At 37.0% G+C, this 23,092-nt stretch overlaps 1 protein-coding gene across 1 annotated transcript in view; it reads right to left on the reverse strand.

The window, feature by feature from the left end:
* Window positions 1–23,092, reverse strand: part of MED13L (mediator complex subunit 13-like) — a 173,535-nt gene that overhangs the window by 76,169 nt on the left and 74,274 nt on the right. Inside the window, 2 exon segments of the mRNA XM_009995682.1 lie at window positions 17,040–17,123; window positions 21,717–21,801. Coding sequence (XP_009993984.1) covers window positions 17,040–17,123; window positions 21,717–21,801 — 169 coding nt within the window.

A 23,092-nucleotide genomic window follows, 5' to 3' on the forward strand; every position in this document is an offset into this window, starting at 1 on the left:
TGTTTTTCCTTGCAATTTCTTCTATAAAATCACAAAGGCTGATCATAAGCAGCACAGTACTGATCCAAGCTAGCACCAGAATTTCCATTTCTAAACATCTCTTCATAAACCAGAAAATATTTCAATTTTCCAGAATGGGAATTCAAAGGAGCAGAGGGGAAAAAAAAAATAATAACATTAGATGCCAATTTTTTTTACATGTCGGAGTTTGAAAGAAATATAAGGAAAATTATTTAGAGAAAACCATGCAGATTTAATACCAAGGCAAGACACTGCCATCAAAAGTTTGTTTTTCTTGTGTTAGGAGCAATCCATGAGTTGAGTACAAGGAAAGACTTCCTTCAGGGTTGAAAGGGTAATTTAGTTTCTATGGTCCATTAATTTCTTGGCTTCTTTCCCCAGTCTGCTCATTAGTTTGAAGTGCAGCGATGAGTTTCAGAAGATGGAAGTTGAAAAAGCATTTGCAAAATTCCTTCACACAATGACTGCAAAACATCTAGCAGAATTAACATAGCTTTGAATTTTTTTTTTAACCTAGAACTCATACTGGTGGCCTGCACCAATAACTGCATTTACCTTTAAAAATTGTATGAAGTCAGTTAATTACATTATTCATGGCTTCTCACGGTTATTCATCAACATTTAAGCCAACAGCCTCCAAACAGACAAACTAGTTCTACTCCAGCTGAATTAGTAACAGATGGAGAAGATACATTACCCTCAATCACAAGGTTAAACAGATAATTATGAAAAAAAGCTAGTCTTTGATATTATCTGATTCTATTAATGTTGCATGTGCAAAAAGTAACACATAGATGAGTTTAGGAATAAGGAGAATTATTTAGGTCACTTAAGAAACAGATTTCTCTATTATTTCTTTCCTTCTTCAAGCACAGACTGCAACCATTGAACTGAAGAAACCAAATTGGAGTCACATATAAGCCTGAAGTCTCTGTGTGAGTTCCAGACTCCAGAAAGAGTTCCCATTCTGCAGTGGTATTAGCTTGGTTTAAATACTAACCCTTTCTTTCCAGAGGGCAAGATGAAAAAAGGCTGACATTTAGTCCTGTTAGCTTATTTAAGACAACTTTGTATTACACCTTTGTATTCTCCAACACACAAGAGTGATCCTTTCTCATGCAGAATGAGGTGGCCTGGGTTAAAAATAGGTAACAACATAAAAGTATTAGGAGTAGTGAGAAACTAAGATTTCAGCTTACCCTTCATGCATTCACACCCCGTACCTCAGGACATGGTCACTCCTTTATTTTCTTTTTTAAACAAACAGTAAAAAATGGTATAAACTTGAGGAATGAGCAATTATTTTCTTAGCATCCACCCTCAGTGTTAATATTTTAAGTAGAGTCTCAGCAGAATAAAGGAAAAATTTAAGCAAAAAACTGTTGTGTTTTTTTTTCACTGATAGCACTTGACAAGAGAACACAAACTTCACTAATGCCTGCAATTCAACATGACTACACTAGAACTGCCTGCAAGATGTACCAGATCTAACTCAAGGCACTTGGGGGTTGCAAAGCCTAACAGCCTATTCCAGAAGAAAGTTTATTTTCCCTGCAGTGAAACAAACTGTGACTGCTGTTTTCTTTCAGGTTGGTTTTCTACAGCAAGTTTCCCTTGACAGAGAGGGTAAAAAATTCTAGCAACATACACAGCTTGTCAGAATCCAGGAGTAGATCTTTTCACGAGCAGCTGAACCAATGAGCTCCAGCTAGTGAGTATGGCAGGATTTCACAGTGCTGGTCTACACAGGGTGAGCAGCAAGAGCTGGAAAAACCTAGAGAGTCTACTACAGAGTAAGAGGAGAGAATAAATTCCATGTTAATTTTGCCTTGTCCTTGTTAACTTTGCTTGACTGTGTTAGGCTTTCAGTTCACAGCTTAACACTTATGGGCAAATTAACACACAGTGATCCCAGCAAGTATCATGTTACTGCTCAGAGTTGTCCAAGTGCCACCTCTTATGGAAGTCAGCCCTGCATCACAGTTTGCTTCTTTCCTCCTGTGTCATTGCAGACTCTGATGGTAAGGTGGTGGCTGTGTCTTAACTGATTAGCCCAGCACAACAGCATTTTGACAAACAGGAAACTAACCTTGTATCCAACTGCTTTTGAAGGCACAGATATAAACTCTGCCTTAGAATTATTTACTTCCTTGAAAAAGAATCGGACTACCTGCACTCTTTTCTTACATCTACCAACACTCGCCCAGTATTGAAATGACCATGGTGGAACAGCTCAGCTAACATTTTTCCTTCATTAGCAAATGTTTCCATAATGCTACTATTTTAATCAAATTAATTTTCTTTGTGATTCTTAAAATGCTACTATCTGCAATGAAGACTAGGTCAGAGCAAGCAGTAAGGAAGAAAAATAAAAATATTTACTTAAATTATTAATTATCTGGCCACAAAACTCTAATCTAAAATTAGGCTCCTAAAAACATGACTACATTTTTTAAAAGTGTTTCTTGAAATGCAAGCTATTGTGTGCATTCTACCAACAAAAGAATACCACAGAACCAAATCAGAAAAAAAGAACAACAGTGATAAGGAGAGCATTATATTTCTAAACACATGTACAGAGACATAACATACACCCACACATTATCATTCTCAAATAATCATCTGCACAAAACCTAAGGCCACATAGTGAGGAAGAAGCTAACACCCTTCATCCTGTGAGTAAATATAGCCAAACATAGGGTGTGCCTTGGAGCCTAATGTCACATTGGAAAGTTTTAAGATATTACAGGTATGTGACTGGAATACAATTCATGAGTTAATAAAAAAATTATGGGAATAAGTATCTAGCATAAGGTAGTGTAACAAATGTGTAGTAAGAATATGCAATTCCTGCTTTTGTAAGTGCTGGCACATACAGAGGGGTTTTATTAATACATGTTCAGGACTGCTGAACTGCTTTGCAAGTGGAAAATCCAGAAGTTAATTAGGCAGCTTATATGTCGGTTAAGCCTTTACACTGAATTGCACCACCTTATATTCCAAACATAGCTAAAACCTACTTTAGCAAACAGTCCAAAAAAGTTGCTCAATTTAAAATGGAGATTTCAATTGCACATTAAGATCAGAAAGATGAAGTATCACTGGCAGGCTGTTTGGCTGGGAAAAGAATCTCTTTGAAGCTGCTCATGAGTTTGGAATGTACAAATGAAGACTGTATCCTAATTCAGCCAGACAAGGAAGGACATAACTTTAAACAATCATGTGGTTACAATGGCTTCAATGGAATGTGATATTCTGAAATTATGCGTGGCTCAAGTGTTTTTTTAAATAGGAACTTGAAGTAATCAAACTGCAGATGAAGTCAGAGTACTATTAAAACCAGCATGAATGACATACAAGAGTGCTTACACGATGCCGGAACCGAACATGCAAAACGCGTTTCTCATCTCATTACTTGCCCTAGTTCAGCACACACTGCACTTCTGCCTTCTGCAAGACAGATGTGTTATCGAGTTTATGCTCACTGAGAGAAATCCACCCCCAAAACTCTGTTTCCTGACCATTACTCTCATTAGTTGATTTCCCTTTTCATTACTCTTGAGGCCTACCTCATGATAAGTCAAACCTGTATCAGCATTTTTTTATTTGCAAGTAACTCTCTTGGAAGAAAAATAATTAAACAGAGGTTAAGTATTCCTTTGCTCTATGAATTTTATTTTTTAAGGACAGGGCTTTTTGGGTGTTTGGGTTTTGTTTGGTTGGTTTTAATGACACCAAGTTATAGACCACACTAGTACAGTAGGTCCATGGTTAGGTTTTTCCAGCCACTGACACATATATAAATGTAATTTAATTCTTCAAACAAACCTTTACAGGATTTTTATAAGTAATCTAAATGGAACTGTTTACATGCAGAATTAACTAATAGTGAAGTGTTTACCACATCTTGATCTTTAAGCAGTATCATTTGGCTTAGGAATTTGAAATTCATTCTAACTGCTGTTATTTAGATTTTTGGAGAAATATTTCTACAGAAAACATTCATTTATTCAACGACAAAACACAAGCTCTGTATATGCATTTCAGCTTTTCACTGAAAATATCTGAAAACTATTTGCTCACCAGAGAATCTAGTTATAAAGAATAGTGGCAACACATCTCTCTCTAGAGATGTACAGAAGCTGTAATGTGTGTACATGTGCCATAATGGCTCTTCAGCATCTAGGCTTCACATTTTTGTACTGTTTCTACAGTTTATTTCAGTATAAAGGGCTTCTTCTAAACTAATAAACAAAGCTAAAAGCAAAGAGTTTTTAAAAAGATAATCACACGCAGATGTGTCATCTGTACTAAGGCAGAACTTTAATATAATTTGATCAGCATCATTCCTTGGTATATAGGAAAGGGCCATCTAATAGCCAGGAAAGCCATTATCAGAGGAAATCCCTTCTACTTCATTGACCATACGGATAAAAGCTCTTCAGATGGGGTCAGGTCTGCATGGTCAGCAAAAAAGAAAGTAAAAACAGCTTTCCACTCCCACTTCTCCAGGGAAGGTGGAATATTAGGCTATTAGGTAGTCAGATACACTACTTTATAGCTGGCAAAGCCCTTGGGTAATAAAGAATGAGCACAACTGCCACAGGCAGCATTACAGGAAACTGTGTGAAACAATGACAGATGCTCCAGAATTGTTTCAAAATAAAGAAAGCCAGGAAGAGGAGTGTGTCAGCTGAGGGTTTTTTGCTCATGAACTATATTCTCTAGCATGCTGAAAGTACATGCATAAAAATTACATTTTGAGATTATGCACATATGTACACACACAGCCATATGAATACAAAGTTAAAGAATTCTATCCATAATGAAAATATTTTAAGAAATATGTATTTCTGTTGCTTTTCCCAAAGACAGTTGGCAAAGCTGTCTTCATTTAACAGAGATTGCTTGAGAAGCTGACCATGAACAAAAGCTAGCAGGAGTGACAAAATAAAAGCTTTCATAAAACACTTCCCAAAAAAGTTTAAGCCTTTTTTCAAAAAACCCTCAGGTTTTTAAAACACTCTATCTTACAAACCCTCAGTTGGATTTAATATTCTTTACTCACTCTGAACACAGAACTTAGGTCATTAACTAACTTTGGAGCTAGATTTTAAAAGACAGCAAGCAGGATCTTAAAGAAATAAATAATTCCCAACTTCAACTGAAAGAAACATTAAGCAGGTGCCTAAACATGTCTGAAGACCCTACAGGTAGTTACCTGCACATAAATCACATAGATGCTATTATTTGCTCCCCAAAACAAGCTTCTCAAGATTTCCAACTACAGCGAAAAGTTATGTTACAGATTTAGGAACAGTAGAAGAGAGATGAGTCTTTTACATGGATCAGCTGACAATCTGCTTGCTTTTGGCAGAGTGACACTGATCTTGTTTTGCAGTGCCATCTGACTGTTTAATAAATACAGCTGATTATCTCTGATCTTCTAGGTGTTCCATGTGTGTAACTAACCACGTCTTTTTCTTGCTTAATAGATGTTTACATTTCCATTTTTTTGCTATAAACTGCTTTCATCTATTTATTTGCCTTAATAAGCTACCAATGCAGTATGTAAAATTCATTGGACTGGCTTTTATAGAGACCTTTATAAAAACTAATAATATTTAAAAGCTTAGCAGTAAAATCACATCAATAAAGTCAGCTCAGTACTTTTCAAAACAAAGAAGTGGAATTTTAGTAAAGTATGCACCTGCAAAGTGTAAAGACAGGTGAAATCACTGTAACTTTGCCAACTGCATAAGCACTTGACTTCAATTGTGATTCTAGTTGCTTATTAACATTTATAGAAAACATTGTTACCTTAAAAGGAATTTGGTCTGGATTATTTCTTCAAATTCTAAACTTCATGATCTAAAGAATAATGCTTAACCCTCTTAAAAGAACTTCGAACACTTTTAAGTGTGAAAAAAAAATAATCTTGTAATACAACACAGTGAAGAAAGAACAACTGTCCCAGCTCCAAAGGTGGTGAAAGCCAAACATTTTTTTAATCTCTCCAGTTCTGCATCAAGCAAATTGTGTGCTCAGCTTTACTAAAGCAGTAAACAGCAAAATATGGAGCAGAAGGGGAAAAAAAAAGCACACCTCCAAGTAGCAGACAGGTCATACATGCATGTAAGTAACACACAGGATGCTGCAAGAAAGCAGAAAAGCATTATGACAGCCTTAAAATAGATCAGTGCTATTTTTAATTTTTTTGTTGCTGTTCATTGCACTGTTCCAGAAATAGATTCTAAAATAAGTATAGAGGCTTGGTGAAAAGTCTCATGGTCCATGTGTTCTCCGTAAGAGTTGCATTTTTCTGTACTACACAAAGGACAGAAGCTGCTGTATGTGAAGCTGTTCTTAAAAGTAAGTATATAATCAGAAGAACTTTCACCGAAAAAAATGCCATACAGCAAAGTCAGTCCAGTCTCTGAACAGTGGTTTACAGTTTTCAACTTGTACAGAGCAAAAACCACTGTAACACTCTTATTCCTAGACCTCTGTTATGATAGTACATTGAAAAAGGACTGACTAGTTTATTTTTCAGCTCCAAGTAAACCATCCCCACTCACATAAAACAGCCATTGGAACATTACGTTTTTCTTTTATCACTCTTGAACTAGTTATTTAAATCCAAAATCAATCTTCAACGATCATAAATGCTATATAATTGCTGTATAAATAGAAAACAAGAACAGAGCTGAAATTACCGGTGTGTGTGTGATGTGATTGTGAACATTCACGTTTTTGTGAGACTAGTGGACATAAGAAAATGAAGTGCAACAGGAAGTCCTGCTGTACTGCACACCTCACTGCTTATGAAGAAAACACTCACTATAACAGAAGGGAGATTTAGTCCCATTAAACATATTAGTGTTATATTCTGCAAATAAAATTAAAATGTGATGCATGGGGTGAGGGACCAGATAATTAAACCCATTGGCCAGTACAATTTCTCAATCAACTGTCTCACAGTATGCAATTCCTTCATTAGAATAGCTTTTTCTATGGTAACTTCCATAAGTAAGGTATTTATTTCTCTATTGATTTTTATGAGTTATACAATAAAGGTCCTGTAGGTTTGGATTAAACTGTATCAAACAGGTCTGTGTGGGTAGTTTATACATGGCTCCAGCTTACTTTAATTAGTTCATTTAGTTCTCATTTATACAAACACTACAGCTACTCATGTGCCTCTCCTGAGATCACTTAACCTCCTTTGATTTCTTCACCATATTAAGACACAGTCCTTGACTTAACTTCGCATTTAAAACAAATTTCACAATTATTAAGGCTAAATAATGGGAATTAGAAGCAGAGGGAGAACAGCACAATAAAAAATTCTGCTATTTTTGTGATACTGGAAAAATATGAAAGCCAGAACTCAAGGCAGAGAACTTCAGGGCCACTTCACCAGAACCAGTAAGAGGGTGAGGAAAAACCACATACTAATTGAATATAGATAAATGTTCAGAAAAGATACGAGGGGAGGGGAGGGAAGTAATTCTGTCTTAGGGATTCTGGCTTTGAATAAGATACTACTGGCCAAGAAAGAAGTTCTTGTATCTAGAGTAAACATTTCTACACAGATACATCAGTTCAGAAAGAACAAAAAATCCCAAACAAAAAAAACCAGCAACACAGTACAACATCCAGAATTCAGAAAGGGATGCAGGACAAACAGAAGATCCCATTGCAAGAGCTCAGAAAACCATGAAGCATTCATATAAAAACAAGTGTATTCTGATTTGCCTCCATCCAGTGGAATGACAGTAGAGATAAAAGATGCACAAAGAGGTAATAAAAAAAGTATGTAATATAGAATGTTTTTCATACAAAGAACAGCTAAATATATATGGAGCCTATATTGTGAAGAATAGAGTAGATATACTAAAATCAAAACGATTGAAACAAAAAAGAATATAGTTACATCCTCTCCTTCATACAGGAAGCAGAAGACCTATGAACACACTAATTAATGAAAAAATGAAAACAAAAACCCCAGACTTTTTTCCATCCATTGCATAGATGAGCTATGGTATTAATTACCAAGAAGTATTTGTGCATGCTGAAATTCTGTGTGGGTTCAAACTCAATTAAACTCACAAAAGAAAAATTCATCAACAGTTGTTAAACACAAAAATATGTCAACTTGTATTGCCAAAACCAGCAGGAAGCTGACCAAGTGTACAGAAAAATAACTGTATTCTTGGCACGACCTTATAGTCTTCCTTAAACTGTTCCACTTTTGACCACTGCAGGAGACAATTTTTACATTACGGGATTATTTCAGAAGAGTATGTGGGTATATTTCTTTTTAAGAAACTAGAGGAACATAATAGACAGCTTCCTGAAACATCCAGAGTGACTACATTACACTGTTTTTTATGGTACTTGGTTAAATACCACATCTGTCTCATGGCTGTGTCCAAAGTAGACAGGATCCGAAACTCTTCAGGCAACATTTCCACTCCTTCTTAAATTGAATCTTCTTCTAGGAATAATTTCACTATATGTGAACTGTTCCTCAAAACATCAGATCATAAATGTGGTTTAAGCAATATTGTGTGCATGCAGACATGTTTCTACAGAATCTGAAGATAACTCCAAACATCAGACATCAAATTCCATAAATTAGACTGATGGGAAGAAAGGAAGATATTTTAATGTTCTTCCTTCAGATCGTCTCCCTCAGCTTTCCAGTCAACAGATGGAAATTATATAATTAAATGTACTGATATCATCATCCAAAAAACACTGGCAGTTCCCCATGTCGTTAACAGCTGGTGACATAAAGAGATTAAAAAGAGGTGAGATCCCTCAAAGTCATTTTTGCAGCTTGCTTTCTTCAAAGATAACAGAAAATTCCCTCCTCTGGTGGGAAATCTAATCTACTCCTGAATTACCATCTTGTTCTTTTTAGATTCTTCTTGTAACAGGCCTATCACGACTGCAGTCAGAGCAGCCATAAGGATTAGCCTCACTCTCCTATGCCATATCATGGAGCATGGGACTGTATTTCAGAAGTCCTGCATGGTGGTGGCTCCCAATTCTCATGAATGGCCTTCCACTTCGCCTCAGGCAGGAAATTCCAAAAGAAGAATTGTCACCATGACATGCAGACCAATAAAAAAAAGAAACAGGGAGGGCAACTGTTCTTCATGCAAGTTGCAATTTTCCCAAATATACTGGTGTCTAGTAAGGCACTGCTCTACTGAAAGGCGGCAATCATTACTCAATATACCTTAAGAAAACTGCTCTTCAGTCCAAGTCTGAACTGGTTCTCAGAAATAAACAGAAAACTTGAACAACAAGCCAAAAAGAAAGGGTGGAGAGGAAAGCAGGAAGTCTACTCATGTAGGAAGAAAATCTCTTTGAAAGTCACAGACAGAAGAGGTTCAGACATCACTAAATCCCATGATGCATGAGGAATAACTGGGGTTTTTTTCTTATAGATCACCAAGGATCAAAATGCATTGCCACAGAGAGATCTGAGATCAGAGTGTACTTCATCTCTAATTCCCTAAATAGGTGAACCCTGACCAAAATACTGACTGAAGTAATTCTACACAAACACTGGTTCAGGACTCCCTTCCCCTACGTGATGTAAACTCCTTGTCACAGACAGAAGCTAATCCAAAAATAGTACTTTAAATCTTGAAGAACAGTATCCACACCCATGTATTACAATGGCAAATCTGCAGAGGTGTAATTACAACAAAGCAGTTTGGACCACATGTTTTCCCACGGAGGCAAGCCCTCATAGGATTCCCGGCTGAAATGACCCAGCCTAATGGCAGTAGATGGCAGTATGACGCACAGTACTAGTAAAGAAGATTAGTTCCTAAATACTTGGAAGAGAAGAGCTCTTTGCCAGGCATCTGGAAAAAAGGTCTACTCCTTAGTAATTACTCAGCTTTAGCTTTATTATCAGGGTAAAGTCCAGAGAGATTAAATGCAGTCTGATTTACCACAGCTATTTTTATGCTTACTGATTTTTCAGAAAGAAAACAATGTCTGCTGTGACTGGCAAAGAGAACTGCCTACATCATAAGTCTTAATTAAGCGACCCACAGTGGATATACCCACTTGGATATATAATGGTTGGACTTGATCTTAAAGGTCTTTTCCAACTGAAGTGATTCTATGAACCTGAAGTCAATCTCAGACCCAAGCACCGCAAGTGGCTTGTTTTCTTTTCAAAAATTGTACCCACTGTTTGCTCACCGGTCCAGGATTTCTCAAATTCATGAAGTGCATACATACACTTAGAACTTATAAAGTCACATTTGTGATTGAGATATGACCTGCTTTGCACATACTCTTCACTTTGCCTCAGGCCTAAGACCACTTCCAGCTAATCTGAAGTTCAGACTGAAGGAACGAGGTGCACCGTGCAACTCCAGACAGGAGGCTGTTCCTGAAGTTTTGCCCTCAAATGGCAAAATTTCTCAACAGTTCAGCTGAAAATCTCAGTTTGTGGGAGGTATGTAGGCAACTGTTGGCACATCTGCTGCCAGACCCTCATCCTTCCATCCTGCTCTGCTCTTCTCAATGAAAAAGCTACACTTTTCCAATTTGAGATTTTTTAAAGATTAAAAGGAAAAGCCTAGTCACCAGTCAATACTTCTTCCTACAATGCACTTGGAGAAAGCAACCAAAAATAACAACCAGTGGCTTCTTAATATACTATCCAGTTTGTAGGACAAAACATAACTGCTCTAATTATTGCTCCTCCCATTCTAGACAGGTTTAAAAATTAATACCACTGAGCTCAGAACAGAGTTAAGTTACAGTGATTATAAAGGAGAAAAGAACAAACCCTCAGAACCAAAAAGCAAGGTGGGAAGTAGTAACTCAAAAGCCTCGGCAAGCATTACTTTTGAATTCCAACAACAGGCTGGAGCCATACTTTAGTTTGCTTTACTCAGTTGCCAAGTAAATTGAAGTTAAGAGAATTCATTAACGGTGATACATTTTAAGATGTATCCGCTCTGTAATTACTGTACATCAGCAGACTGGTCCCCTGCAATGTTCAATTTAGTCACAAAAAGGATGGCCTACACCTTAACGGTTCATTATTAAAGGAAAGAACGTAAGTTTGTTTATATTACTAGTCTTTCACAGAAGAATTGGTTTATGTAGCCTTATTTAGATTATTTATGACATACCAAGCCTTCAAGTTCACTCTTTTCTAAACTAGCAGTAAATTAATATCAAAGACAAGCAACTTCAAAGCTGCGTTATTATCCTGAATCTGAAAATGTAATAAGCCAAAACAACACATTTAGAACATTAATTCAACTTTCTCTTCAACTTTATAAATGGTTCCAGCCAATCATATTTTCAAAATAAGCATTTCCATAAATTCTTTGATATATCACCCACAGAATACTCCATTTATATTGCATAATCTGATGATTTCTTAAACAAGCAACCTGCTTGCACAATGCCTAACAGTCAGTTTTTGCTTTGTAGTATTTTAAAATACTTGTTCTACAGACCAGAGATGCACAGAACACTGGGCTGGCACACTACCTGCCCAGCTCACATTCCAGAGAGCTCACTAAAGATATACTCAAACAATCCTGAGATTAAGATGAAGACTGGGAAAGAAAGTTTTGGGGGATGGAAAAGACAAGAGTCTGAAATTATTTTAACCAGTTACATTTAACATGACTGCAAAAATCACATTAAAGCTTGAAGGTGTGCTAGCAGACAGATTAACCAAAAATGAAATGGTTCCACAACAGCTAAGAGGAGAGAAAAAAAAGACTCAATCAAACACACTGCAGTACAATTCCATTTTAGACTGAGCCTTCAGAAAACCAGGGTTAACAAAAATTTAAGTGAACATTAGTCTGAGAAAATAGATTTTCAGAATAAATAAGCTGGATACTTCTGCTCTGAAACAAAGTTGTATTTCAAGATTAAGTTATTTTTAAGAGGTATAAAAGTGTCAGAAAGAGAAATTTAAAAGGTATTATTGTTGACTGTAATAGTTCAATGGAATTGCTTTCAACTGAAGTTTTCTTTCCTACTTTTGGAGAGGGACTGAAGAATTTTTTGGCTTTAGGCACCAATTTTTACCCAGGAATAGAAGGAAGTGTATTTACTTCTGAATTGGCCTGAAAACAAATCCTATAGACCAAAAGACCACATATTGCCTACAAGGATTTTAAATCTGTTTAAGCACAAAATCCAGAAAGCTGCTATCTCTTGTTTGTGGATGTTCTTGCAGAAGCAGAGCTATAACTGGAACTACAACTAAAGTTGCATCAGATTTAAGTATTCAAAACTAAGGCTCTCTAAATATCTTCAAAAGCCCTTAAGTCAATTCATTACTGATACAGTAAGTGACAACACTTGTGTTTGGCAGACAGTGCAACTGGGAGTCCTGACAAATCTAATTAACAGCACATCAGGGGCACTTAGTTTATCCTTTACATACAGTGCCAATAGTGAGTGTATAATGAGAAAAGGAGCTTAAACATTAGTGGGACTTCACTAATTGGTCACCAAGCCCTGATTAAGCCAGGCTTCATATATAATTATTGAAATTCAAGTGTCTGACACCAGTGTATCCAAAAAACACTTAATGAAGACAAGTCACTTCTAAACTACATAAATAAAAATACGGCACAAAAATGAGAAGAGAAACAAACAAGAAATGTGCAACTCTGTGTTGAACTACTTGCCATTTGTATAGCCCTAGTCCAAAACATTCCAACTGATTAGATAACTGTTTTTTAAAAGTTGTAAGAGTGTGAAAAATAATGTAGTGCTTACATTACATTAAATAATGCAAATATTTAGAATATATATAGGCATTCCAGTAACCTTAAATATAAATATTTGTATACACAATAAATGTTGCCAACAAATAGTAACTACAAAAGAAGGTTTTTCAGAAGTCAAAGATTACAAGAGCAGCTTCATGTATTGGTTCATTTACATTCATTAAACCAGTAAAAAGATCTTTAACTCCAAATTCTAGAGATAACTGATTTGCATTATAAACTGGAATCCATAGCAGTATATGCCATCATATCCCCCGAAATGGTCAAAAGGTGACCTGAAGCAGCTGAAGGGGGTATATGCAGCACACCAGCACTGTTCCAGTGACACCTTACCAATGACTCCCCCTAGGGAGTCTTCCTCTTGTTCCCAGGACTTTATCTTGACTGACAAGGGTCAAGGAATCTGAAGACTCACGCCTGGGGTTGCTTTGCTACTGTCTTTATAATGCTACTTATTGCAGGAAAGGAAGATGAAAAGGGTGGGTTATTATCATGAAGTAAGTAGTCCTCAGTGGTAGCTGCTACAAGTGAAATAACCCAGCTCACTGCTTCATTTATTGAAGGATGTTCATAAAAAAATAACAGGTGTAGCTGCATACCAGAACGTAGAGCTGTGCAGGGGTAATGCAAATTGGCTCAGATATTTAATACATTCCATGAAAATTTTACAGTTTGGGCTGTGAGATTTCTTGCTATCTTTTAGAAAACACTGTTCTATTCTTCTCATTATTAAATGAAAAAAACATTTCATTGACATGAAAAATCATGTCAATACTGGACACTCCTTAATTTACAGGTTATCTAGAAAGTTACTTTGGTAACAAAGAACATGAACATTATGACCTTCACTCCTTTTTCCTGCACAGTGTGTTGACTTTTTCCTTAGGAAGAAAACAATCACTAAAATAATTAGCAAAGTTTTTTTTATCAGTAAGATGTTAAACATGTTAGGGTGGCGCTTTCTGAAACAAAACATTCCTGTACGAGATTTGCAAAGTGATTCTGATTACACCACGAAGATGAATTTTCAGCACACAGAGGATGGCACTATCCAAGTCCTGTACTGAGTTCTGCAAACTCCAACCACACTGATGGCCTCTAGAAGTCATGGAGATAAACAAGCAAGTTTGCCATTTTGCAGCAGTAGCACAGAAACATATTTTAGACACACACTGCTGTAAAACAGACGATAAAACATGAAGAATTGTTTAGTAACTGACACATAATACTAACGATACTCGGGAAAGAAAACCCACAAGTTCTGCTCTAAACTTCCTGTCAAAAACACCTGGTTTGCACTGTAAGCAAAATAAAACTCCCTCTGCTGTTCCCTCACTCCTTCTGGAAAGACTAGAAAAGCTCATCTTGCATACTGTTCCTAATATTGCCTTGGAAGGTCAGCTATTATTCTTTGACCTCCTTTTCACATCTCAGACTAACTAGGTCACGGCCACTGCCATGCTCCACTTCATCTTTGACTTCATTCTAAAATCACAGACCTCCCCGCCCTCCTCCTTTAGGGCCATTCACAAAAATCACAAGCCCTGAATGAGTGTAGTCCCTGAAAGGCAGCTGCCTGAGCTTTAACTCCTTCCCCTTTGTTTATACCCAGTCCAAGACTTTCAGTATGAAAATGAAATTAACTTAGTAACTCAGGATGTTTGATATTTGAGATTATAAACTTTGTCACAACTGAAAGCATAAAAGTAGACTCCGAAACTATTTGTATTTCCTTGTCCAAATTACATCTGCTCAACTTTTCTCCATTCAAGGTGGGTATATATCTGTATAGATCTAATATATCCATCCATCTTTCCCCATTCAAGGAGAATGGTGCACGCATTTTCAACAGGGATTACCTGTTTCCTGAGTTCAACCTGTACATCACTGTACATACATGCAATTTGTCTTTTACATATGTAAAGGGATTTAGCAACCATTTTTTTAAAAAACCACTTTTTTGGGTTATGAAGGTATTACTCCCAGGGTAAAATACCTGCACACTCTCAGTGGGCCACTTCCTGTGATTGTGCTTTACCTACAGCAAGTGGCTGCTTACAGCAAGAGTTTCACCAAGAATTTGTATGAAATTAACATGAATCACTTAATTTGTGCTATATTGAGAAACAAAACAAGTTAAAAGATTAAAAGTGTCCAGGCAGATCAGTCCCCAAAGCTGCTTGCTATTTGCTACTACTGTTCACAGCTGACTCAGCTCTAACTTCTGCAGTCTTCATTCCCATATTTCAGTAAGTTTAGTTAACTCCAGTGATTTATTTATAGCAGAAAAATCAGCAACCTAAAGCAACACAAAAACTATCTTGAATTAGGGCATAGTTAGTATTGCTAAATAAATGCTCTTAAAATGGTGTCTATCCCTAGGATCTATAGTATCAAGTACACTTTATAAAAAACCAACCAAACTAACAACCCACACAAACCAACAACAAAGAGTCTATGCTTCAACCCTAAAATTCTCTATTAAAATGTCACAGTTTTATATACAGGAATGATGTAAATACAACTGAAGTTGAACAGTAGTTCATTGTCTTGCAACATGTTCCAGACCAGATATATTAATGTACATACTGTACATATCTTTACAATGCAATGATCCTCTACAGATCATCTCACTGTACAGGTGATTCAGTGTCACATACATGACAAGACACAGGACCTACTAATCTGCCAGAATGCTAAAGTAATGATATGTTCTTCCATGCCAGCACTGCTGCTGGCTTTGACAGACACCAAATACTGCCTCAGATACTTTAGTTCTTAAATTGATACATAGCAGGAATAGACACAAATCTCTTAAATACATTGAATCTGAGCACTAAGATTGCAACAAAGTTGATAAAACAAGTAGCTTTTGCTGAAAGGAGCTGTCTCTCTTTTCCAGAGGCTGGAAAAGACACCACTTCCTACATCACTTTAGGGAATTTATAATCCAGAAAATTAAACTTGATATTGTGGTGATCAGAAAAGCAGCAAACAGAAAGGAGGACAGTGGTTACATACAGCCAGGACATAGACAGGCAAGGAAAAACCTGGACCTTTCAATGGCTTCTTGCCATAGATTGATGAGAAATCAAAGGTTACACACACACAGTGTAAATCTACTTAGCTACAAAGAGTAAATAGCAGAGATATCCCCATGCTAAGTTAATGCTTTCAGTTTTCAGAAACGAAACAACTCCATGTTCAATTACTACATTATATATTTAAAACAACTACTTTTTGGGAGTACCTGGTTAGCACAATGCCTCTTACAGTGTAACACTACAAACGATTGGCTTCATTCTGTAACAGATGTCTGACAATTCTGTTGTAAGACAATGCAGGGAGATCAAAGGATAAGAGGGAGAAAGTACCTAAAATCTACAGAATCACTTCCACCTGTACCTACAGCTGCCATCAGACACGCTGTTGTGACTGTAGCTATGCTGGATCAAGAAGTTACCACCCCATTTCATCTCCACTTGCTCATTACCTTTAAATCTTCCAGCATAACTGCGTGTTTAGTCACTTCCTAACCCAGTTCTGTCAAAATGATTCCTGTTAGAAAATCTGTGTTTCAGCTTAACTCAGATTATTTTTGACAGAACTTGTTTAGCGGATGCCTATAAATGCAAGTACCAGAAGATCTGAGAACATTGTAACCTTCAGAGCTAGGAGAGGATACCGCAGTGAGCACGTGGAGACAGCCAGCCCTTTCCCAGGGTTGTGTTGCTGCAAGAGAAGCCCATTAATCAGGCACAGAGGTCTGATTTGTCAGCCTGCCTAATGAGGGAGAGCTGTGAATCAGGGCTGGCATCTTTAAAGAAAATAGATAAGTAAATCTATAAACTACTTATTTTGCTGCTTAAAATGTCAGGCTGGGTTAAGTGTCCAGAAATTCAAATCATTTGATATAACTATCTGGAATTCTGCTGTATAAAGACAGAAACAGGCAGATGCTATTCAAAAGACATGACATTTCTGTAGAGTTAAGGGATAAATACCAGCCTCACCTTCTTATCTTAAATTACCATAACAAGACTTGAAATACTATTTCACTGCTTTCTACTTACTGCTGAAGTGAACAGTGTCTGTGGTTTTACTTGTTACACAGTAAAAGTGCAAAAACTACCACCAAAATGCAGCGTGGAATTACCATCATGTAATACACAGCTTTGAAAGGAACAGTACTTGATCTAGAGACCACGTTACCTTTTATTGACAGGCTTCTCATCCTTGTCATAGGGCCTTATGAACCATTTTCCAATTCTTACGAAGTTTTTATCCATCAAGCACCTAGAAAATAATTACAGCCACAATTACTAGCTACATCTTCAGATGTAATTAAAAGCAGTCTTTGAAGGCAATATATCTAAGGGATTAAGCAGCTGAATTTCCATAATTTTGAAATTAACTTTGTAGCTTTTGAGTTCCATGTAATTTTGCCACTTTCTGTTTTCCCACACTAGTCATAGAGAATTACTGTCCAACTACATGATGCTGTCACTGATGCTGATCTTCACACATGCATTTGCCCCTCACCTCCAGCAGGATCTTCTCCTGTCCATGTTACTCTTTCAGTGGAATGATCCAACATCCTATTTTTAAAACTCCTTTTCTTGAACAAAGACAGGTCATAGCACTGATTCTTTTCTATACAGTGTTTCTCTCAGACTTCATGATAAAGAATATGCATTCCTGTATTTATGGCATGTATATGGCAAATATAGCATGTGAATGAAAGGAAATTGTATTAAGTAAATATTAACAATGAATCACTTTTTCTTTACATGATTCACAGCATTATTTCAGGTGTTGAAGCTTCCAAAATTACTGTTTCCTCTCTCAGAAAACCCTACTCCAGCAAACATATACCCATGGCATTAAATTTAAGAGCAGTAAGTTACCCATTTTCTGCGATCCCTTTCTAAGTGCATAATTCCTTTACAGAAACTCTATATTCTAGAGTTTTAAAAAAAACTAACAGTGAGGATGCCAAGTGATCAATAACCAATTTAGGCTGACATGTTGAGGACTGCTTGATGCCTTTCTGAGTCTACTTGTACAGATGAATCACACTAGCAATATGCCAACACTACCTAAGTATGCTTCATACATTAAACATGATGTTGAACATACTGCTCAAGGGATCATAGACAGGAATTTGTTACAAAGGAATATTTTCCAGTAAGGTAATTTATTATGTTTTAAAAATCTAGAAAAACTGTTACTAGTGGTTTATTTATTATTATGAGCAAGAAGCAAGCACTGTCTACACATTTAATGTCTCATCAGAAATTCTTTATTTAGATGGAATAACAATACTTCTCTATTCTTCAAAGTTTTTCAATAGCTTATTTCTATAGCAGATGCTAAGGACTAGCCAAAACAAACAAAATTTAAAAATCACATTAAAACTTCTGGGAAAGTACATTCTTCAGTTTAAAAAGCTTGTGTGATCCATACTTCAAAAGCATACCTAGAAGATATATATAGGAAATGGATGACAGACAATGTAGATACTAATATGCTCCTAATTCTTCTGTACAATCTTGGCAGGGTTTTCCAGACCTAAAGCTAGGCTGAAGAAAATTCCACAAAGCACTTTCTCAAAGCAGAAAGAATCCAGCCCAGTTGAACCTACCAGTATCTTAAATTGAATTTGGAAGCTAAACCATCAAGAGATTTAAAGACACTGCTCTTCTGATGGGAAAAAAAGCAAGCTTACCAACTGTTTCCCTAGGAAATACTTGCTATCAGAGAAAGTCTGTCAGTGCACTTTATACAAACAAAAGGAAGCCTGTGAAGTTTACATCAGATCCCTAAAGAAAATAATCTGTACTACCACTGAACATAATAAACTCTCCTCCACCACATTCACACTTTAATGCCACATCACCATGTCTCATAATGGCAAGTTTAACTGCCTCAAACTAATGCTACTTTACCACAAAAAAAGTCTTCATGGGTAGATTCGGCCTTAAAAATCAGCCAACCCTCACAAGAACAACTACACCAAAGATTATTTAAGGTATAATCCCATACGAAATGGGAAACATGATTGCAGAAGCATGGATCTCAAAGATTCAGCTGAGAGAATAATTAATGACAGAGCAGTGTTATTTTTGCTGTGTAAGCACTCAATGGTAACTAGTCTTGAACAGCAACAATGAATTTGTGTAAAAATAAAACACTGGTCATAAAACTCCAAATGAGTATACACTTCAAGGCAGTTATTTAATCATACGAAATATGGACATAAAACACCCTGAGCTCCTTGGCTTACTTCTCTAGTTCTGAACAGAACAGCTGTTAGAGCATTTCCCTGTCACTCAACCACTCATATTTCTGATTTTTCTATGAAAAAAAATTACCTGACAAGGGCACACTCATAATTATTAAATAATACCATCATATTTTTAGCATTATTTCCTCACATCTTCCAGAATTCCTTGCCAATTAACCAACTTCTGATCACCAACTTGGGCAATGAGAATTAAAACAAGATCAATCAGCCACATAAAACACCCTTTCTTGCCCTTCCCAGGGTTAACTTACACCAAACATCTCTCCTCCCTTCTACCTCCTCCTGTTTACACTCCAGCCTTCCCTCGGTCCCTCCCAAGAGGGACAGAGATCCCCTGCCCTTTCCACCACCATTTACTTCCCACCACAGGCTTTCCCCTCATGGAAGCTTCTCCTCCCTTCTCTCCAGCAGCTGCTCTTTCTTCCTTGAAGGGGGCTGAGCCACCGTGCTGTGTGACAGAACCGGCTGGAACCCGTTGGGAGCGGCTCCCTGGAGCCACAGGTGCAACCGCTCAGCACGACCCTGCACCTGGGAGGGGCGTTCTGAAGGAGAAAACCCCACCTTCCCCACTGAAAACCAAACCACTGAACTTCCAGCGCAGGCAGCAGCCCCAGCTCTGTCAGGCAAGATCAAAAAGAAGTTCCAAGTCTTCTTGTTTATTAATCGAGCTCTTCCCTAAGCCCAGGGTAAAATGGGTCTTTAAAAATTAAAGCATTCTTTCTCCTTTTAATAAAGCTTACGCCTTTCTGCTGTTACTTTAAATGAAATAATCACAATGTTAACTTCAGATTTGGTTTGGCAAGCAAAAAAAGTGTGTAGCTTAAACTCAACTATAAAAACGAGATAACTAATTGTACACACATGGGTTAAACATGATCCTAAGTCACCTCGACAGCTATTTCATGAGGGGACTTCTGAAGTCAGGCTGCTTGTGCTGTTCTTCAGATCGTCTCAGCCACCTCAGCACCCTCAGGGAGCCAGGGGACCCTCATCCCCAAGGATCAGAGTCTGACCAGCTTATGGTGACATGACACGAGGCCTTGGGGGGACACCTGAGGGGTGGTGGCATTTCCAAGATTGGCTGAGAAGAAAAGGGCTGTGAAGACTTCTCAGCCACAGCTGGGCAGAACCATGCTGCTAACTCTGCCAACTGATTTCAACTCAGTTATCTAAAAAAAAAATAATAATAAAAAATTTACTTCACAAGCTTAAAAAAGGCCCAATGAATAAAAATATCCAGCAGGAGTCTTACTTAAAAGTCAGCTGGCTGGCTACTACGGATGAATATACATGTATAAAATTATTTTTTTTTCCCTTTCATACTGCAAAGCTACCAAAGAACTAGAACATTCTAGCCAGTGAATTTGATTTTTATGCTTTTATTCACTCTAAGTACTCAAATACCTATGTAAAAATCCCCTAAAAAGACTGATGAGTTAGGAAATAAAAACAACTAGTCCTTGTACATGTGTACATGCACATAGGCAGCCATTCAAACTTCACTTGCTAGTAGATATGAACTGCAAGTCGTGGGGACAGTTACTACACTCATGGAAACACAACCTCAGGAACATAATGCAAGCCCAATTACCAGTGAATCCACATCAAAGCAAAGAGGATATAAATGAGACAAGATAAAAGTATTTTTAATTAGCTTATTTTCTGAAAGAAATCATACCCTGTGCTACATTCTACAAAATTACTGTAATACAAAAGTACAGGAGAGGTGCATTGTATTTTCTTGTTGTTGTTATTATTATTATTATTCACAAAAAGGGGGAATGGCTTAATGACAATTCTGAAAAAGATCTCCAAATTTGTAAAAAGAACTGAAATATAATAAAGGAAGGTGATGATGACCTGAAGAACTGCAGTAACAGAGAAGGAATAAAATGCAGTAGTCCAAGATGCAATGTCATACACTGAGAGCCAATCTTCAGTACAAGATTGGCTTGTACAAGTTCAAGACAACCTTCAGTAAGCTTAAGAGCTGATAGCTGGGCTAAGAAGAAAAAGCTGTAAGTGCATTAACTTTATCATAGAGTATCTTTGCTGTCAAGTCATATCTATTTGTATAAATGATCTAGACAAAAGAAAGCAATGCTAGGATACCTGAGGCCTGTCAAGAGGTAGGAACTGTTAAACTTCAGCCTGAATATTGTGCCCCAATTTAGTCCAATTGCAATATGCACGTAACTAGGATGACTGGAAGAGTTAAGATCTTTTAATGTTATCTGTTAAGATATATACTGTTTAACGTCATTGAAGGGGTTGGAGGTCAGATACTCTGCAAGCACCTAAAAAAGGTGAAAACTTCTTTTTTTTGCTGTTGAAAGGAGCTCCCCAACAAGAATGCAAGCAGACATATCTATCGACATTATTCTTTGTATGAGTGTTTAATGAGTCTGCACAGCGTTTTATGACACATTATCCGAGTCAACTACTTGAGATCCATCTCTATCCTGCACCTCCTGAACTAAAGTTTCACTAAAAATGTGGTTTAAGATCAATAATAATATAAATGGCCTGTAGGTATCCTGCATTATCAACATGAAATATTTGAGTGCAATAGTTTTTCTTACCTCTCCAGAAGATTGTGAATTGCTTTGAAGAGCAAGGTCCTACACTCATAAGAAAGTCCATTCTCCCACAATCCTTCTTCCACCACTACAAAAACATAAAATGACAAAATACTCAGAATAGTGAAATAAAAACATTTATTAAAAAACCAAAACTCCAACAGCTTTAATTTTCAACAGTAGCATATTCCATGAAACTGTTTCAACTGTTACCTATACTGCCAAAGTAGCTTTAAGTTTTACTTGCAGAAGACAGCAACTTTTAAAAAAGAGACAAGACAAAAGCATAAAAGCAACCACATTTGTTCACAGCATTTAATATTAAAGCAGAGGGGTGAGGAATTCACGATCATTCTTTGCCATGACTGCTGAGAGATACTTTGAAACTTAGCCACAGATGCAGACAATTAACAAAGCGAATCATTACAGGAGCAAATCCAACTTAAAACAACTCTCCTGAACTTCTCGAGTGAAATTCCTCCATTGCACTGATGTAAAAGGAATACCCTGCAAATACATAAAATACACAGCAGGTTTTTTTATTCCAAAATGAAAACTGTAAAGTCATTAACTAACTGCAGTTTTTTAGTTAAAAATAAATCAATCAGTCTCTCGGAGTGGAGTGAGTTAAAAATAAATAAATCAATCAGTCTCTCGGAGTGGAGTGCAGCATGAACTGCTCACCCAGCTGAGGGCCTGAGGGATATACAAACCTCAGAAGTACCTGCTGTCCTTACTCCATTGCCTCTGAATGCTAAAGCTCCCAAGGCTAAAACTATTTTTGGTATGCCTGTAGCAGATTCTAAACCTTATTCAGCCAGAAGATGCAATATCAGCTACACAGTGAAAACAGATGATTAAATAACTTTGTTGAGGAGTAAGAATTTGTTAATTGTCTGAGTTCTGTAATTTCAATCTTACAGGAATACTCTGCAGATCTTTAGAAATGCAAACATGAAATTCTGCAGCATGTTAAGAACTGAATAGTTAACACCCCTCCTTAGCCAATTTAAAGGATGAAACCTTCCAACAGCACGTCTATCATGCAGAGATTACTATCTAAGTATAGTTTACTCTACAATCATGTTTAAAGTAAAGCTTCTAAGGGGCTGTGTTAAAAATACCAATATTGCCAGCAGTCTTCAGCTGCAGCTTCAAAGCCTCAAAACCCAGCATTGTTCGTTATTCTGCTGCTTCTTCCAGTAAGACACATAACCTCAAACAAGAGGCAGCACCTTTTCTGAATGTGTAATGTTGTGATATGTTAATCAGCATAATGTTGTGCTACACCAAGCCAGGGCTCCAGTACCTAAACCACCTTATCAAACAGCACAGTTACTTCTGAGGAAGAATGAAAAGGCAGACTTGTGCTTTTGGAC

The sequence above is a fragment of the Chaetura pelagica genome, unplaced genomic scaffold (genome assembly GCF_000747805.2).
Source record: "Chaetura pelagica isolate M959 unplaced genomic scaffold, ChaPel_1.0 scaffold254, whole genome shotgun sequence".
Classification (NCBI taxonomy): Eukaryota; Metazoa; Chordata; class Aves; order Apodiformes; family Apodidae; genus Chaetura; species Chaetura pelagica.